Raw genomic sequence first — 19,892 nt, forward strand, 5'->3', positions numbered from 1 at the left:
TGTGCAAAGAGATTTTCTTTTTTTAAATTTTTTAAAATTTATTTCTTTATTGGGGAATTAATCTTTTACATTCAACAGTAAATACAATAGTTTGTACATGCATAAGATTCCCCAGTTTCCCATTTAACAATACAACCCCCACTATGTCATTTATCATCCTTCATGGACCTGTATTCTCCCCTCCCACCCACCCACCCCAGAGTCTTTTACAATACGCCAAAGTACTTTCCTACTTTTCTACTTTCCTGCAAGTGGCTCCCCACTTGCCGGAAAGTCACTTCACAGGCGGTGAAGCAGGTCTGCAGGTGTCTTGTCTTTCTCTCCCCATTTCTGTCTTCCCCTCCTCTCTCCATTTCTCTCTATCCTTTCCAACAGCGACAGCATCAATAAGTACAATAAAACAAGGGCAACAAAAAAGGGAATACATATTAAAATTTTTTTTTAAAAAAGGAGATTTACTTATTTCATAAGAGACACACAGAGAGAAACCAGAACTCCATGCTTCATATGGCACTGGGAATCAAACCAGTAGCCTCAAGCATGCAAGTTCTGTATGCTGCCAGTTGAGCCATTACCCTTGCCACTAAATGTTGGTCATCATTTCTCCTTTGACTAATTCTGCTTCTGTTTCTATCCGTGTTGGTCATCACACCAGGTTCCCTTGCACTGCTTGATGCTGTGATCTATTTACATAATCACTGTCTTGCCTGAGACCCACCCTCCCTGCAGGGTATTGGTTTAATCCCCACTGGTTAGATGGAAGCTTGCTACTTTCTGCTCTTTTCTTCTCCACACTCCCTATCCTACCCACTTCCTTTTCCAACCTGCCACTTCTGCTTCAGAAGATATAAAGGCAGCATTGGATTGAGGTCCTGCTCAGTCAAGAGTTCCTGGTCGTCTCTCTCATGCCTGTGAAGCTAGCCCAGCAACTAATTTTTTTTTTTTTTTTAAAACAGAGCCCTGATCAGCTCTGGCTTACAGTGGTACAGGGTGCAGGGAATTGAACCTGGGACTTTGGACCCTCACGTATGAACCTTTTTTTTTTTTTTAATGTTCATTCATTCATTTTCCCTTTGTTTTTTCCCTTGTTTTATTGTTGTAGTTATTATTGTTGTTCTTATTGATGTCTTCATTGTTGGGTAGGGCAGAGAGAAATGGAGAGAGGAGGGAGAGACAGAGCGGGGGGAGAAAGATAGACACCTGTACACCTGCTTTACCACCCATGAAGCAACTCCCCTGCACGTGGGGAGCCGGGGGTTTGAACCGGGATTTTTATGCCGGTCCTTGTGCATTGCGCCACCTGCGTTTAACTGCTACACTTTGCCTGGACTCTCAGGTATGAGTCTTTACATAACCATTATGCTCCCTATCTCTCCCCCTCCCTTTCTTTTTTTTTCCTCTTGTAACCAGAGCACTGCTCAATTTTGGCTTATGGTGGTTGGTGGAGATTGAACTTGGGACTTCAGAGTCTCAGTCATCAAATACCTTTTGCATTACCCTTATGCTATCTCCTCAGCCTAAATTAAATCTTAAAACATAATGAGTATCTATTAAGAAAGAGAGGAGTAGAATCGTGGTCTGGGAGGTGGCGCAGTGATAAGGCTTTGGACTCTCAAGCATGAGGACTCAGATTCGATCCCCAGCTGCACATGTGCCGGAGTGATGTCTGGTTCTTTCTCTCTCCTCCTACCTTCCTCATTAAGAAATAAATAAAATATTTAAAAAGAGAGAGGAGTAGAAAACCACTGCATAAAAAAGAAAAAAAGAAAACTACATCATGATCCAGAAGACTCGAGGCCTCAAGGACTGGTCTTGTTCATCTCAAAAATCCCTTCCTGCTTTTCAGGAAATAAGATAAGATAGAAGTTTCCACCTCCTACTTCTACTGTATAAATATTCACTAAAACAAAAAAATTTGGGAGCAGTGAGAGTACACAGGACTTGATGCATGACTGCTAAATTTGACCTGTTACTGAATATGCCAAAGTGAGGCTGTAGTTATCTTGATCTCACATACATGATTTTTAAATTACTTTTTAGAGCTAGGGAGATAATACCAGTGGTATTGCAGCAAAATTCACACCTGAGTTGTTGAACTCCCAGTTTCTGTCCCCAGCACCACCATAAGTCAGGTCAGGGAGGAAATTCAGGAGACAGGTTATGTGGGTGTGTAAGACAGTCAAGTCAGAGGCTCTGGGTAAAACTGGTATTTCATCCATGAAAAAAAAAATTTTTTTAAATCTATTTTGATTAGAATACTGGTCAGTTCTGACTTATGGTGGTGCTGGGGATTAAATTTGGGGTCTGGGAGCGTCAGACATGAAAAGTCTTTTATGCTATCTCCCCAGCCCTTCATGAAAAGGCTGGAATGGTAGTTTGCAGTCCGGGTGCAGCTCTGGAATCAAGTGGGAGATGCTATAGCACAGTTGTATCTCTCCCTCTGTCTGAATGAAAAAGGGGGCCAAGTGGTTGGGCTCCACAAAAATAAACATGCATCACACATGCACATATCACACACCACGTAAACTCAAGTACTAAAGTAACAATATCCAGCTTTCAAGAAATTTGTAGGGCCAGGCCTGCATGGTTTAAGTATGCCAGAGCATCTGGCCTCTCATAAAATCAAGTAAATAAAAAATATTTAGGCTTTGCCGCATCTACTGCGAGAATGAAGACCATTCTCAGCAACCAGACCGTCGACATTCCGGAGAATGTCGACATGTCTCTGAAGGGCCACACGATCATCGTGAAGGCCCCCAGAAGCACCCTGCGGAGGGACTTCAACCACATCAACGTGGAGCTCAGTCTCCTCGGAAAGAAAAAGAAGCGGCTCCGAGTTGACAAATGGTGGGGAAATAGAAAGGAACTGGCTACTGTCCGCACTATCTGCAGCCATGTACAGAACATGATCAAGGGTCATGATCACTGGGCTTCCGATACAAAATGAGGTCCGTGTATGCTCACTTCCCTATCAACGTTGTTATTCAGGAGAATGGGTCTTTTGTTGAAATCAGAAACTTCTTGGGAGAAAAATACATACGCAGGGTTCGAATGAGGTCAGGTGTTGCATGCTCACTATCGCAAGCCCAGAAAGATGAATTAATTCTTGAAGGAAATGACATCGAACTTGTATCAAATTCAGCTGCATTGATTCAGCAAGCTACAACTGTTAAAAACAAAGATATCTGGAAATTTTTGGATGGTATCTATGTTTCTGAAAAAGGAACAGTTCAGCAGGCTGATGAATAATCTCTATGGTGTCCAACCACACAAGCAGCAAAATAATGGAGATGTGTGATCTCTTAAAAGATGCAATAAAAGCCATTACTGGTTTGGAACTTTTCCTCAAAAAAAAAATATATATATATATATATATATTTAGAAAAAAATTGTAGGGAGCTGGGTATATGTATTTTTTCCACTTTGTAAGGTACATGCTTAACATATACAAAGATCCAGGTTCAAGCCCCAGCCCCACATGGGAAGACCATGACAGGCAGTGTTCATTTAAGTTGGATGTACTGGGAATGAAAACCTGGCTTGGGGAAGTTGTATGGTAGCACAGCGAGTTAAGCACACTTAGAGCAAGGACCAGTGTAAGGATCTCATTTCCAGCCCCTGGCTCCCCACCTGCAGGGAGTTGCTTCACTGGTGCTGAAGCAGGTCTGCAGGTGTCTTAACTTTCTATGCCCCTCTCTGTCTTCCCATCCTCTCTCAATTTCTCTCTGTCCTATCCAACGACACCAATAAAAACAACAATAATAACAGCAAAGATAAACAAGGGCAACAAAAAGGGAAAAAAAAAGGCCTCCAGGAGCAGTGGATTTGTAGTGCAGGCACCGAGCCCCAGCAATAACCCTGGAGGCAGAAAAAAAAAAAAAACTCCTTGTAAGTAGTGAGACCATGTCTGTGTAATGCTGATGCTGCAAAAGATAAATGAATTTTTTTTTTGCTACTAGAGGTTGGTTGGCTTGCCATTCCCAGTAGCCTATTTCCCCCCCGTTTTTATAGAAGGTAAGAGAAAGACTTGCAGCATTTATTCATTGCTTATTAAACTTGCCCCTTTCCCTTTGCATGTTGGGGTGCTTGAGTCCAGTAGCTTAGGTATGTGTGTACTACCAGGTGTGCCACTGCCTGGCCGAGGGTGAGGGGAGATAGAGCTGTAGACTGATAAGGAAACAGATTAGTATGAAATTACAAATTAGTACATGACCAGGTAGTATACTGAATCTAGAAATAGGTGAAAGATGGGGCTGGGTGGTGGCTCAGCAGGTTGAGTGCACATGTTACAATGTGTAAGGCCCTGGTCCCCACCTGCAGGGGGAAAACTTTGCAAGTGGTGAAGCAGGGCTGCAGTTGTCTCTCTCCCTCCCCCTTCCCTTTCTAACCAATTAATAAAGATAATTGAAAAATTCCTATTCAATTAATAAAGATAATTAAAATAAGGCAGCCTCATAAAAAACAAAACCACTATCACCATCTGGGGAGAAAAGAGCAGTATCTGAAACTAGGACCAAGATTATGTCTGGAAGGGGCTGTGATTTCAACCTGGAGTGTTAAAGGGATAGCATTATTGGGATAGACTTTAAGATCTGGTCCTTAAACCTTTAAATGTGAGAAATAAAATCACCAGTAGCCAGGGAGGTGACACACTAGGCAAGTAAAGTAGTGTGAGGCCCCAGGCTTAACCCTCAACATAGAGTAGTGCTCTGAGTCAAGAGTAGTGCTCTGGCTTCTCTTAAAATATGAGATATCTTCATCAAAAAGTCTTGACTATAGTCAAAACAAATATATAGCTTCCAAGATGTTGCAAACAGAAGCACTGCTACCTTAAGCTTTAAAAAGCAGCCTTCTAAAATAAATAAATGAATAATAAAAAGCAGCCTTCTGCCTCAGTGTTTTAAAAGTATGAGTTAGGGGGTTGCAGAGATTCTCATGCTTGAGGCTCCAGTCTCAGGTTCAGTCCTCACATGCCAGAGTTGACCAGTACTATGGTAAGAAAAAAAGAAAAAAAGGTACAATTGGGGTTGTTTCTATGAAGCAAATTTTAGATGTGGACTGGGAAAAGCCTATTTTTGTTGCATTATGTGCCAGTTACTTTGCTTTGTTTTTTCTCAGTTTTGGCTCTACCACTAAATAGCTCTTTGACTTAGCTAATCATTTGCTATCCATGAGCCAGAAGATGATGGAATAGATGCTCAGGTGGGAAGATGTAGAACGTTTTTTTGCCCTTTCTCATAGCCTGACAGTAACTGCAGTTTCTATTTGCTTCAGTAGCACAAACCGGTGGATATTATGATATATGTGCATAAAGGTTACATTTAGGTTTAGAAACAGTACCCTCTGGTATATAAGTTGTGCATTGCCCATATGCTGTATTTAAATACTTGTGCAAATAAAAATGTATTCTAATTGTGGTGTTGCCGGGCTAGCTTTGCGGGCAGGAGAGAGCTGACCAGGAACTGAGCGGGAACACAGTCCAATTGTGTTTATTTATCAGAAAAGAGTCTGCCTTTATACCTTCCAAACAGAAGTGGCAAGATGGAAAAAATGAAGTACATAGGATAAGGAGTGGGGAAAAGGAAAGAGCTTGGAAGTATCAAGCTTGCATCTAACCAGTGGGGATTAAACCAATGCCATGCAGGCAGGGCGGGTCTCAGACAAAACAATGATTATGTAAATAGACCACAGCTTTAGCAATGCAGGGGAACCTGGCCTGATGACCAACATGGATAGAAACAGAAGCAGAATTAGCCAAAGGAGAAATGATGAGCAACATGGTGTTAGTGTGGTGAGGGAGTATATTGCTCCTGAATTATTTTTTAGGTTTTAAGTTTCTCTAAGTATCAGTATTAGTTGTAAAGGAGATTTCTACAGAGGTAGACCATGGCTATGGCCTCAACTCTTTAGGTTCAGAAGATTGGCTATTTTTCTTTTAAGACTGGCTATTTTTAAGCCCCTCCTCATAATGTTTCAAATGCTTCTACTCACAGTGCCCCACCCAAAAGCCTGGTAATATATGGACTCAAGATAGGGGAAAGGGGAGTCAGGCAGTAGCGCAGTGGGTTAGGCACAGGTGCCACGAACCTCAAGGACCAGCGTAAGGGTCCTGGTTCGAGCCCCCAGCTCCCCACCTGCAGGGAAATGCTTCACAGGGCATGAAGCAGGTCTGCAGGTGTCTATCTTTCTTTCTCCCTCTCTGTCTTCCCCTCGTCTCTCCATTTCTCTCTGTCGTGTCCAACAACAATAAAAAACAAGGGCAACAAAAGGGAAAATAAATAAATATTTTTTTAAAAAAAGATAGGTGAAAAGGAAAGATGACTTAACAAGGGACCAGGTGGTGACACACCTGGGTGAACAGACATATTACAATGCTCAAGGACCCAGGTTCAAGCCCCCAGACTGTTGGTATGCTTCTAATTCTGCTTCTAAAAACCCCTTCTGTTTCATTTGGTTTAATCCCCCCTGCTTAACACTGTATTCTATTTACATAATCACTGTTAACTAAGCACCACCCTCCCTCCAGGGCATTGGTGGTTCAGTGGTAGAATTCTTGCCTGCTCTGTCCCCTCTCCTTGTCACACCCTGATTTTCACCAGAAACTTCTCTCCACCCTCTCTACATCACATCCTGTTTATACCCTACTTGGCAAGTATAATAGTTTAGTTTAGCTAAGCTTGGCTTAGATTGTGCTGCATTCCGCATGAATAAAGGGATACTGTGTACATCTCAGCCATGAGTCCATGGTCATCTGTCTCCACCCATGAAGCTTGTCCGGCATAACCCTTGCCCCCTCCCTGAGACAGGGAACGTTCTTTTGCGCACCAATCCTTCCCTTGACATCACACTGGCTTTTACTGCTCCCCTACTTGTCCCTTCCTGTTTTGTTATATCATTCAGGTTAATGTCCAAAAGGTTTCTGCTCACCTCTACACCACTATTTCTCGGTCACAGATGGAGTGTTTTACAGACATTGACCCATCTTAATGCGATGACTAGATAGAAAGATAGGGAAAGATGTAGAAAAATTTGTGAGGAGATGGTGGAGCCTGGTAGAGCTTAACCTATGAGATGAGTCCCTCCAGGTAAGTCTCGCTCTCTACAGAGGGGTTGAGCAAAGGGGGGACACATAATCTCACAAGGTTGTCAGCCATGTAAGTCTTCCCTCCCCCACAAAAACGTTCTACATCTTCGCACCTGAGCGCGGCATTCCTTAAAAACATTTAAGCCTGCTCCACTCTAAATTTCCTATACTGTGGCCATAGGATAAAAGGAAAGGGGGAGATGCTGGGAAATTGTGCAAATGCAGTCACATATGCCATGTTGTCCCCTCAGGCTATTGCTAGTTCCCATGGGACAACTCGGAGCGCCTGTTCTGCCATGCTGTGCCCTCAGGGCATTGTCTATTTCCCCGCCATAATTGAAGTGCTACTCCCCCTTCCCATTATCATGAGAGTTATTATCCTACCCTGGCGTGCTATGGTTACTCCTCCCCCTTCCCATGAGAGCTATTCCCAGAAAAGCCCTTCTTCTTTCTCACCTCTCTCTCTTGCCAGCCCTTCACTTCGGTGGTTAGACACAGGGAAGGTTGCTGCCCTCCACGTGGCCCAAGCTGCTTCTCTCACACCCAACTCTGAGGTGCTAGCGCAAATAAAGATTTGTGTTCTCTCTTCGCTCCAGATCTCCTCTCTCTCTTCTCCACGGCGCAGCCCGACACCAGACCCCACCTGCAGGGGGAGAGCTTTGTGAATGGTGAGGCAGTGTTGCAGGTGTCTATCTATCACCCCCTTCCTTCTCAATTTCTGGCTGTCTCTATCAAATTAATAAATACAAAAAAGATTTTAAAATATACCACTAAACAATTAGCTCACTGTAACCGTATCACAACTCCAACCAGTTCATAACATTCTGTCTATAGAAATCACTTTCCCAGCATCCAGGAATCTGATATCTACTGAATGAAGAGTGACTCAGTTTATACCTAACTTGAGGTAACCCTAAAGCTCTCAACTGAAAGTTTCAAACAGAAACAACAAAAAAAGTCCCCAGCATTTATCAAAAATGGGGACAGGGCAGACAATAAAATTGAAAATAGCAGTTTTTATTAATGTAATCATAAATGGCAAACACTTTCCCCATTGTACTTATTGTATACATTACTGTATACTAAAGATCATTTCAGAGTGGCTATGACTTGACATTTTAGCAGCACCCATACTATATATATATATATTTTTTTTTTTTTACACAGAATAACAGACATTAGGAACATCATTTTAGCTAACAATGTTAGTGAGACAGAAGATAGTCCTTTATAAAGTGCAATGTCAGAATAGCACTTAAAGTAGGATTCAAGTCTCCACAGCCTAGGTAAGAGGACCTTTTAAAAATGAACCAATATGCAGTGTAGCATCACTCTGCAAATAAAAAAGTAATAATAAGAATAAAGGGGAGGGAGTGATTTGGGAAGAGACAGTGCCACTATGGGGAGGTTGTGGGTGTGGGGGAAACCCAATTCTAATAGTCCTTAACTCCACTCCAGCTGTTCCTGTTTCGTACTGTCCGCCGAGCTGGCCCAGTCCCCTTCACTCAGTGTGTCACCAAAGGCAGCTTCAAGGCTCGATGGCAAGAGACCACCTATAACTTCTTCACCTTCTGCTGCCTCTTTCTGCTGCCACTGACTGCCATGACCATCTGCTATAGCCGCATTGTCCTCAGTGTGTCCAGTCCCCGAACAAGGAAGGGGAACCATGGTGAGACTCCAATCCCCAATCCATATAGCTTAGAACTTTTGCCATGGCCTCATTTACCTGATAATTATCCATGAAACCAAAAGTGAGACACTAACATTATCTCCAGTGCTTGATGCTACACACAGTTTTATTAAATGCCTCCAATTCTAGGCAGCCTCTAGACATACTCTGGAGTTAACTAAGGAGAAAGGTCATCCACCTTTACTCCTAGACACCAGGTTTTCAAGTAGATTTAGTAAGTAGCTTCACGACACAATGCCTCAGTCAAAATCTTTTCTCAAGTTGTCTAACTCTGGGGACTTGGGGGTTGGATGGGGTGCATGCATGCAGTCTCAGTTTGGGAAAGTGAATGTTTCCAGCCTTCTTTGTAGGGAGAGAGTTCTATCTCACCATCTCTGTGCTTGTGCACAGTCCCGCCAACTTAGTTCGGTAGCTGAGTGTTCTGAATGGAAGTCTGTTTTCTAAATTCTCAGCCCATGCCGATGAATTTGCCCTCCGACGCTCACCAGACAATCGCCCCCGTGTTCGCCTGCGGGCCCTTCGACTGGCCCTGCTTGTTTTGCTGACCTTCGTCCTCTGCTGGACACCCTATTACCTGCTAGGGCTATGGTACTGGTTCTCTCCCACCATGCTAGCTGAAGTCCCTTCTAGTCTCAGTCATATCCTTTTTCTCTTTGGCCTTCTCAATGCTCCCCTGGATCCTCTCCTCTATGGGGTCTTCACCCTTGGCTGCCGAAGAAGGCCCCATGAACTTAGTATTGACTCTTCCAGGGAAGGAGGGTCTGGGAAAATGACTCAACAGGGGACTCAAGTTCCTAGGCAACTGGAATTACAAGCAAACGTGGCAACATGGGCAGGACAAACAAGAGACATTCTTCTAACATCCATTCACTCACAACAGAACATGCAGGAAACATGAGAGTATTTCATTCCTATTCCTTCTCTCTTAGCTTCTAAGGAAAAGAAACACTTAAGTACTGATATGCAGGGCTAGCATGAGGGTGTTTCTTCCCGGGCACGTGCTCTCTGGGTTGCAGAGAATTCTGCCGGAGCCAGCCTAGCCTGCTGCCTACTCAGCGACGCGGGAGAGGAACCAGGAACTCTTGTGGCTGAGCTGGAACGCAATATGCCCTCATTTATTGATCAGACACATTGCCTTTTATGTATCTCTTCACCAGAAGTGGCAAGGGGAAAGGAAATGACTAGAAGAGGGGACGGAGCAAAAAAAAAGAGTGGGAACAGAACATAGAAACTTCCATCTAACCAGTGGGGATTAAACCAATACCCTGCAGGCAGGGCCAGTCTTAGGCAAGACAGTAATTATGTAAATAGATCACAGCATCAAGCAGTGCAAGGGAACCTGACGTGATGACCAACACAGATAGAAACAGAAGGGGTCTTTAGAAGCAGAATTAGCCAAAGGAGAAATGACCAACACTGATAGTATAAAAATTGAGACTATGCTTAATGTACAAAACTCTCACAGGCAAAAGAACCTTCCCAGTCACACCATCTACCTTCCTACAAATAATGTTTCAGAGCTGCAATGTTATGACAGCAAGGTGACTTTAAAGTAGAAAACAAAAATGGAGTATTTATTCTAAATCAAACACTAGGCAAATAATATAAGAGACGAATATAAACACATTTGAGGTTCACCCCCACCCGAAACCATTCTTCCAAGACTGCACAGTCAAATGGAAATTCTGGATCGAACCCCTGCACAAAAGGGGCTTTCAGCGACGCCTCCGATCTGGACTCCTGCTGCGTCTTCGGCCACCTCTAAGGAAATGGAAGGAAGAGTTCATTAGAATGACATAATGCAATGTCCATACCTCCTACACTAAGATAGGATTTGCCCTTTCCACTTTACCTTCTCTTGCCCTTGGGTGGACCCCGAACAAAACACCAGTCCACACTGATTGGCTGTCCCATCAAATCTTGGCCATTGAGTCCCTCCATAGCAGCCTGTGCCTCCTTGTATGTTTCATATTCAACTAAAGTATATCCCTGGGGCAAAAGAAAAGATAGGGATGAAATAATTTCCGTTCTGCCCAATATCACTGAATATCTTTCTTAAACTGAAATTCACACTCCATTAGAAAAAGCTATAAACTTTAAACAATGAACTTATGTTCTATAATCCTACTGTATGAACAATGTGTCTGTTTGTTTGTCTCTTTGCTGTGTCTAACAAAAGTCAGTTTCCTGTGTCTTCTCAGCTCTCAGAGTAGAAAGCCACAGTAAATGTAAGAAAACTAGAATGCAGGAGTCAGGTGGTAGTGCAGCGGACTGAGCCAGGTGACGCAAAGTGCAAGGACCCAGAACCGCCAAAGGATCCACGTTTGAGCCCCCAAATCCCCACCTGCAGAGGAGTTGCTTCACAAACGGTGAAGCAGGTCTGCAGGTGTCTTTATCTCCCCCTCTCTGTCTTCCCCTCCTCTCTCCATTTCTCTGTCCTATCTAACAACAGTAAAAAAATAAGGACAACAAAAGGGAGTAAATATTCAAAACTATCAAGGCTGTCTAGGATTTCAGGGGAAGGGAGACAATGGAATTACTGAAGATACCTTCAGATACCCAGTCCGTCTATCCAAGTTGAGATGGATATTTTTTATTTCCCCATACTCTGCAAATTTGTCGTGAATGTCTTCTTCTGTGGCTTCCTCGTGGACTCCAGTAACAAAGAGAATCCAGCCTTCAACAGCTGTTGGGGAAGGGAGGTACATGAGAGGTACAGGATATGGCTGGGGGAACAAAGCATAGTTATGCGAACAGACTCTCATGCCCAAGGCTCTGAGAGGTCCCAGGTTCAAACACCCCCTCCTACACCCCTGCCTTTTATAAGCAATGCTCTGGTGTTTAAAAAACAAAACAAAACAGTAGAATACAGATTATAAAGACTGACTAAACAATCATGACTCCCATTCCTACTAGTCTTGTTCCTTAGACATAGAGCTCCCTCCCCTCTCCCAAACACACATAACAGAATCCATTTTACTTACAGCGTTGTGGTCCTGGCTCATCACCATCTTGCTCCACACTGTCATAATCTTCACGCATCCGCGCTCGGGACCCTTCTTCTATGAGAGACAAACACGAGATCACCAGAAACTCCTCTCTCCCACTGTTCCTCTTAAGGCTGACATAGGGATTCCAACACGTAGTTCTCGCCATTCTAGGGTACCGTGTTCAATTGCCCCACGTACTCACCAGAACCAAAGCCGCGACCCTTCCGTTTTTTCGCCTTTTCTTTCAGCTTATGGATGCTTTCTGGTGTTCCCGAAACGAAAATATAAATTACAAAGGAAGCTGTTACTTACAACTAGCCTTCCCCCACCCCATACTTTATCTGGAAGCAAACCCAATCACCACCAGTTTCAGCCCCGACCCCATCCTCCCAAAGGAGGCGAAGGCGCTGGTCCAACAGACCCGGTTCTTCGTCTCTAATCCTCCCACTCGGCTAAGAGGAAAGAGAACATTTCCACACTACAGCCTCCTTTCGCGCTTTCCCCACTTCCCGCCTCCCACTCGGCTAAGAGGAAAGAGAACATTTCCACACTACAGCCTCCTTTCGCGCTTTCCCCACTTCCCGCAGCCGCCTCCACAGTCCTCACCGTCCCCATCTTCATCCATAGCGAAATCCTCGCCCCCAGCCTCATGAAGATCCAGTACGTCTGCCATCTCGCCCCTGTGCTGGTTCTCGTCGGTGCCGCTCAGGCTGTAAGCATCTCCGGAAACTGTCGCTGAGGGCAAAGGTCGCCAGTCTCGTTGACCAATCACAAGCTAGCGCTAGGCCCCACCCTTGGCGAGGTAAATATACGCAAATTAAGGTGGGCCCGCCGTGGGCGGATACAGGAAGTGCTCTTGTAGCCATCTTAAGCGGAGGGCTCCGTTTCCGCGCAGTCGGGGACGGACCGGGACAGTCGGACTGCAGGACTTCGTCTCAGCCAGGGCAGCCGGCCGGAACTACTGCCTGTGAAACGCAGCCTGATTCTTTGAGGCATGGTCTCTGCCTCTCTTCACACACTGGGATCTCGAAGATGAAAAAACTTTTTCTCTCAAAACTTCCTGTACCTTGTCCCGAGGAGCAGCCAGATCTGACAGAAGCGGTTGTCTGTTTGAAGTAGCCAGAGGACCCGGAACATAGTTCACCTGGTAGAGCGCGCACTTTGCCTGACACCGTGCCAGGGCCCCCCGTTCCCCCCAATACACATGCCACTTGGGAGCTCCGTGCAAGGCAAGAGGGACAGAGCTGTCCTCAGTCTTTTCTCCTCCCAGTGTCTCTGTATTTGAAAATTCAAACCAGGAAGAGGCAGAGCGGGTTGGCAGGCTATTTTCCCCACTCCAGGAAAAAAACAAAACAAAAAACAGTGGGGAGGGGTCAAGTAGATCAGCATTATAACGCAGGGCCTGTATGTGTCATCTAAGGATTTGGAGGTATTTCCCATTATTATATTTGAAAAGATTTTAATGTGCCTTTATTATAGACCAGAACACTGCGCAGCGGCGCCCAGCACTGAAAACTTCTAGGCATAAAAGTCAGGTTTAAGGCATCATGCCATCTCCCTAAAGTCATTTTTATCCTTTAAAACTTTTTTTTACTGGGGCCGGAGTGTGGCGCAACCAATTCAGTGCACGTATTACCGAGAGCCCCGCACTCCCCACCTGCAGGGAGGACTTTTCAGCTGCGAAGCAGGTTTGCAGGTGTCTATCTTTCCCTCCCTATCTCCCCCTCCTCTCAATTTTTCTCTGTTCTATCTAATAATAACAACAGATTTTAATTATTACGAGAGAGAGACCAAAATATTTCTCAGCTGTGTACTAAAGAGATGCCAGCATTCAAACCTGGCACCGCTGAAGTCTCAGGCATGCGAGTTGGTAGTCTAACAGACTAGTTTTCTCGAGCCTTTGTAGACAAATGTTTCTGTACTTATGTAGTCTTTTTTTTTTTTTTAAAGACTTTATTCATGAGAAAGACAGGAGGAGAGAGAAAGAACCAGACATCACTCTGGTACATGTGCTACCAGGGATTGAACTCAGGACCCCAAGTTTGAGAGTCCAGTGTTGTTATCTACTGTGCCACCTCCCAGACCACTGTAGTCATGATTTTTAAAAGTTTTTATCATTATATTTATTGGATAGGCATAATCAGAAATTGAGAGGAAGAGAGACAGACACTTCCAGTATTGCATGGGTCCCCATTTGTAAAGCTTCACTCCTGGAGGTGGGGGGAGTGTTCAAAGCTGGGCCCTTGTACTGTATAACACGTGCACTCAACCAGGTGTGCCATTACCCAGACCCTGTAGTCATGATTTTTAACACTTGACAGTTTTATATGTATATAAAACAGGTGAAGGATAGGTTAAGGATACCACGGCTCCCCACCTGCAGGGGAGTTGCTTCACAGGTGGTGAAGCAGGTCTGCGGGTGTCTTTCTCTCCCCTTCTCTTTCCATTTCTCTCTGTCCTATCTAACAACAACGACAAAGCGCAAGGACCGGCATTTAATGCCTGTACATGCATAACATTTCTCAGTTTTTCACATAATAATACAACCCCCACTTGCAGGAAAGTCGCTTCACAGATGGTGAAGCAGGTCTGCAGGTGTCTTGTCTTTCTCCCCCCCTTTCTGTCTTCCCCTCCTCTCTCCATTTCTCTCTATCCTATCCAACAATGACAGCATCAATAAGTACAATAAAACAAGGGCAACAAAAAGGGAATACATATTAATAATTTTTTTTAAAAAAGGAGATTTACTTATTTCATAAGAGACACACAGAGAGAAACCAGAACTCCGTGCTTCATATGGCACTGGGAATCAAACCAGTAGCCTCAAGCATGCAAGTTCTGTATGCTGCCAGTTGAGCCATTTCCCTTGCCACTAAATGTTGGTCATCATTTCTCCTTTGGCTAATTCTGCTTCTGTTTCTATCCGTGTTGGTCATCACACCAGGTTCCCTTGCACTGCTTGATGCTGTGATCTATTTACATAATCACTGTCTTGCCTGAGACCCACCCTCCCCGCAGGGTATTGGTTTAATCCCCACTGGTTAGATGGAAGCTTGCTACTTTCTGCTCTTTTCTTCTCCACACTCCCTATCTTACCCACTTCCTTTTCCAGCCTGCCACTTCTGCTTCAGAAGATATAAAGGCAGATCAATAAAGGCAGCATTGGATTGCAGTCCTGCTCCGCCAAGAGTTCCTGGTCGTCTTTCTCATGCCTGTGAAGCTAGCCCGGCAACTAATTATTATTATTATTATTTTTTTTAAACAGAGCCTTGATCAGCTCTGGATTACAGTGGTATAGGGTGCAGGGAATTGAACCTGGAACTTTGGACCCTCACGTATGAACCTTTTTTTTTTTTTTTTAATGTTCATTCATTCATTTTCCCTTTGTTTTTCCCTTGTTGTTTTATTGTTGTAGTTATTATTGTTGTTCTTATTGATGTCTTCATTGTTGGGTAGGGCAGAGAGAAATGGGGAGACAAAGGGGGGGAGAAAGATAGACACCTGTACACCTGCTTCACCACCCATGAAGCGACTCCCCTGCACGTGGGGAGCCAGGGGCTTGAACCAGGATCCTTATGCCCGTCCTTGTGTTTTGTGCTATCTGTGCTTAACTGCTGCACTACGCCTGGACTCCCACGTATGATCTTTACATAACCATTATGCTCCCTATCCCTCCCCCTTTCTTTTTTTTTTCCTCAGGTAACCAGAGCACTGCTCTACTTTGGCTTATGGTGGTTGGTGGAGATTGAATTTGGGACCTCAGAGTCTCAGTCATCAAATACCTTTTGCATTACCTTTATGCTATCTCCCCAGCCTAAATTAAATCTTAAAAAATAATGAGTACCGTATCGCACCAAAGTAAATGACTCTGGGGTGGGATGATGGGGAGAATACTGGTCCAAGAAGAATTCAGAGGACCTAGTGGGGGTTACATTGTTATATGGGAAACTGGGAAATGTTATGCACGTACAAACTATTGTACTTACTGTTGAATGTAAAACATTAATTCCCCAATAAAAAAAATCCACGATAAAGAAAAAAATAATAATGAGTACCTATTAAGAAAGAGAGGAGTAGAATCGTGGTCCAGGAGGTGGTGCAGTGATAAGGCTTTGGACTCTCACGCATGAGGTCCCGGGTTTGATCCCCGGCAGCACATGTGCCAGAGAGATGTCTGGTTCTTTCTCTCTCCTCCTACCTTCCTCATTAAGAAATAAATAAAATATTTAAAAAGAGAGAGAGAGAGAGGAGTAGAAAACCACATCATAAAAAAAGAAAAAAAAAAAAAAAGGAAAGAAAACCACATCATGATCCAGGAGGCTCGAGGCCTCAAGGACTGGTCTTGTTCATCTCAAAAATCCCTTCCTGCTTTTCAGGAAATAAGACAAGATTCTACTGTATAAATATTCACTAAAACAAAGAATTTGGGAGCAGTGAGGGTACACAGGACTTGATGCATGACTGCTAAATTTGACCTATTACTGAATATGCCAAAGTGAGGCTGTAGTTATCTTGATCTCACATACATGATTTTTAAATTACTTTTTAGAGCTAGGGAGATAATACCAGTGGTATTGCAGCAAAATCCACACCTGAGTTGTTGAACTCCCAGTTTCTGTCCCCAGCACCACCATAAGTCAGCTGAAAAATTCTCTGTTCCCTCTTTCTCTCATAAAAAAAAAAATCTTTAAAAAATTATTTCTTAGAGGTTGGGTGATGGCACACCTGGTCAAGTGCATGCTTTATCATGCACAAAGACCTTGGTTCAACCCCCCTGCCCCCACCTGCAGGGAGGAAGCTTAATAAGCAGTGAAGCAGTGCTGCAGGTCTCTCTGCCTCTCCTTTTCTATCTCCTCATCCCTCCCAATTTCTTTGTTTTATCAAATAAAGTTAAAATATTTCTCATATGTACTACAGATGTAAGACAAAGTGTCATTTAATTTTTAAAATTTCATTCTTCTTGTTATTTATTTATCTTGACCACAGCAGTGCTCAGCTCTAGTTTGTGGGGCTTGAACCAGGGATTTCATAGCCTCAGGCATGAAAGTCTTTTGCATAACCATTAGGCTATCTCCCCAGCCAGAAAATGGTATTTTAGAGCTTTTTTTTATAACACGGACCTCAAGAAAGAGTCAATCTGGCCCACTAGACAGAAATCTATTTTAATTATATAAAATTATACATAGAAAATACATGGAAAGTACTAAAGGATAAGTGAAATTAACACCCAAAGTGGACAGATCAGGGAATATTTTTCCTCAGGTTCTTTGGGATCTTTGATGTTTGAGAAAAACAAATCCAGGTGGTACAAGGACAAAAATTTTCCCACAAGTCATACTCCTTAGTACTCCTCCAAAGATAGGAGCACAGGAGAAAAAGATAATTTTTAATTTATGGGTTATAAATATTAGAAATTGAGTAGACACACTTATTATTTGTGTAGGGGTATCTACCTCAACCTCTGTACCCTACAGAATATAGAGACAGGGCTTGGAAAAGTCAAGGAAGAGCCTTTAAAACATTAATACAAATGTCATTAAATTCTGTACCTTTGTCCTAATACATATCAGTTACCAAGATGATTCTGAAAGTATGATTTTGACTTTCATCCTGTCCCTAACCAATCCCATAAAGAAATAAGCTTACTTTCTCACTTATTTCTAAAAGCAAAGTTTATAATCACTAAATGGAGGAGTCTAACTGTAGGGGCATTAGCATTTCCAGGCTCAGTCTAGAAAGTACGCTGAGCTATAACACAGCTATAACACTATAAAGGAGATCAAGGAGCAGATGGAAAGTGGATCCCAAGTAGGATACCAGAAACTTCTCCTAAGTAGGAATGCTTTAGCTGTGTTTCATATCAATCCTTTCTTACTTCATCCAGAATAGAGGTGAGGGAAGTATTAAAAACAGTCTTCAAAATACAAACAGCTGGCCATTTTATTCCCTTTCCTTTACTGTAGTTTTTCCAAGGTTTCTGTTAGGAAGTGACAGAATGCCAAAGTTACATCTAACTTTCCTGACCAAATCATGTTCTAATAACCAACAGGAAGAGGAAAGAATCAAGAGAGTAAACAAATGTGAATCTAAGGTCTGTACACTTAATATAGTAAAGAGCAGCAACTGAATGGTGTTGAGAAAATCAGGGCCCTCGGCAGAGTGAGTACAGATAGTATTTCCAAAGAGCAAAATGATGGGGGGGGGGCGTGAATATATTTCAATCCCTCTATTCTCCATAGTCAAGAAGGTATAAATGCAGTCTCTAAGTTGTGTGTGCAAAGAAGGGGGAATAAAAAGAGAGTATTAAAAGATAAGCAACTTCAGCCCTCACTCTCCTTGTAGGGTTGTGTGCTACATCTAGAAATCTGGATGACTGTACAGGATGGTATTGATAGCCCAGAAAAAACTTAGATGATAAACTCCTCGCCTATGATCTGTGTTTATAACTCTCACCCCTAGGAATCTTCACAGGTATGCTTAAAATAAGAAACCAGATGTCCACTCCCCTCCAAATAATAAAGCAAGGAAAACTTGCCATTTGGAGGCAGAGAAGGAATAATGTGGTGGAGAGGGGGTGGTTTAGGCTAGGAAGTACCTAGTTACTTGGCTGAACAACTTCATATAAGCAGGCCCAGATCAAGCTGATCCAAAAGCCTTCTTTAAAGTTCGGTGTTCATACCTTATTTGAACATTAGAGAAAATAGGAATCACAGTGAGGGTGGGGGACACAGTCCTTATCCAAGCTTCTATTGTTTTAAAAGGAAACATGAATGCTTGGTTACTCAAATAACTACACAGAGTCACAGGAAGAGTAAGAGCCAGCAGAGTTCCAAGGAGGGGCTTGCTCTTCTTGTAAAGTGGAGTAGAAATTTTTCAAGTGAAACCATATCCAAAAACTAGAAGAAAGAATTGCGGTCTCTTTTAGCAAATAGGAGTCCAGATAGGAAATAGGAATTTATACATATATATAGCTGTATTTAAAGTATAAAATAAAAAAGTATGTACAGAAACCATACTAAGTCTTAGAAAGAACATACTAGGAAAAAAAAAAAAGAGCCCCGAGAGACTGGGTAGAGGGAGACAGGATGCCTAGCAGTTGGAAGGATGAAGATTGCCCGACTGGCCAGCAGCCAGCATGAGAATATCCTTCTTCTCCTTGTGGAAGCGCAGCTCCTTGCCTGCCAGGCGGGCTTCATCCAATTCCTGTTCGGTTGAGGCCAGCTCTCGAGACAGTGCCCCTGGTACACTCTGTTCGCGGCTCACCCAGTCCAGTGCCATTTGATGGCGGATGTCATCATCCAGGGCCCGATGGGAATAATGAGCCAACACTTCCTGGAGGGGGAAAGGAAAGTGAAGGTCACTGTCACGGCACAGCTTCTTATCACACTGACTCAACGGGGACCAGACCTTTCGTGGAGTCCTGCGTGAAATCACCACTTAGGTACTCTAAGGAGATTCTGTTGAGGGAGGGGCAGCGATGGAAGCGAGCAGGCAGAAGAATCTCAACTAAGGTTTAAAGAGGACTGGGAAATCGTTCAGCTGGTAGAGTGCAGGACTTGCAAGCCTCAGGCTCCTGCCTCAATTCCCTCAATTCCCAGCATCATATGTGCCAGAGTGGTGCTCTAAGATTTCTCCCAAGGCAGTGGACCTCATGAGCGGCACGTGGAGGCATCATCCCCAGTGAGCTATCTTGCCAGCCTGTTACTCCTTATCCTATGTAAAACTTTAGTTTTTAAATATTATTAATTATTTTTATTTTATTTTACCAGAGCACTGCTCAGCTCTGGCATATAGTGGTGCAGGTAATTGAACCTGGGACCTTGGAGCCTCGAGCATGAGAGTTTTTTTGCATAACCATTATGCTATGTCCACTGCCCTAAAACTATATCTTTTTTTTTTTAGTTTATTGTTGTAGTTACTATTTTTGTTGTTGTTATTGATGTCGTTATTGGATAGGACAGAGAGAAATGGAGAGAGGAGGGGAAGACAGAGGGGGAGAGAAAGATAGACACCTGCAGACCTGCCTCACTGCTTGTGAAGTGACTCCCCTGCAGTTGGGGAGCCAGGGGCTCGAACCGGGATCCTTATGCTGGTCCCTGTGCTTTGCACCACATGAGCTTAACAACTT

General features: G+C 43.5%; 2 protein-coding genes, 1 long non-coding RNA gene and 1 pseudogene across 5 annotated transcripts in view; 2 read left to right on the forward strand and 2 right to left on the reverse strand.

Moving 5' to 3' along the window:
* The window catches only part of LOC132541412 (uncharacterized), a 40,592-nt gene that overhangs the window by 3,087 nt on the left and 17,613 nt on the right, over positions 1–19,892 (forward strand). Inside the window, exon 2 of the long non-coding RNA XR_009552605.1 lies at positions 957–1,026. This is a non-coding gene — a long non-coding RNA (uncharacterized LOC132541412). The remainder of the gene's footprint in view (positions 1–956; positions 1,027–19,892) is intronic.
* On the forward strand, positions 2,641–3,352 carry LOC132541408 (large ribosomal subunit protein uL6-like; annotated as a pseudogene).
* On the reverse strand, positions 10,202–12,526 carry LOC103127797 (RNA-binding protein 8A). Of its 3 annotated transcripts, none has more exons than XM_060202011.1 (6): positions 12,371–12,525; positions 11,967–12,026; positions 11,759–11,836; positions 11,324–11,460; positions 10,627–10,763; positions 10,321–10,535 (listed from the first exon to the last, which is right to left on the reverse strand). In XM_060202011.1, the coding sequence occupies exons 1-6, from the start codon at positions 12,435–12,437 to the stop codon at positions 10,490–10,492; spliced, it is 525 nt and encodes a 174-aa protein (XP_060057994.1). In that variant the 5' UTR covers positions 12,438–12,525; the 3' UTR covers positions 10,321–10,489. The 3 variants fall into 3 exon arrangements, with proteins under 3 accessions (XP_060057996.1, XP_060057994.1, XP_060057995.1); XM_060202012.1 differs by having other exon boundaries at positions 11,759–11,833; positions 12,371–12,524; XM_060202013.1 differs by lacking the exon at positions 10,627–10,763 and having other exon boundaries at positions 10,202–10,535; positions 12,371–12,526.
* LIX1L (limb and CNS expressed 1 like) overlaps positions 16,906–19,892 on the reverse strand; it is a 33,841-nt gene continuing 30,854 nt past the window's right edge. The window contains exon 6 of the mRNA XM_007538689.3: positions 16,906–19,096. Within this exon, the coding sequence (XP_007538751.1) occupies positions 18,854–19,096 (243 nt within the window). The 3' untranslated portion in view covers positions 16,906–18,853. The remainder of the gene's footprint in view (positions 19,097–19,892) is intronic.

Source organism: Erinaceus europaeus, chromosome 11, assembly GCF_950295315.1.
Source record: "Erinaceus europaeus chromosome 11, mEriEur2.1, whole genome shotgun sequence".
In the NCBI taxonomy this organism is placed as follows: Eukaryota; Metazoa; Chordata; class Mammalia; order Eulipotyphla; family Erinaceidae; genus Erinaceus; species Erinaceus europaeus.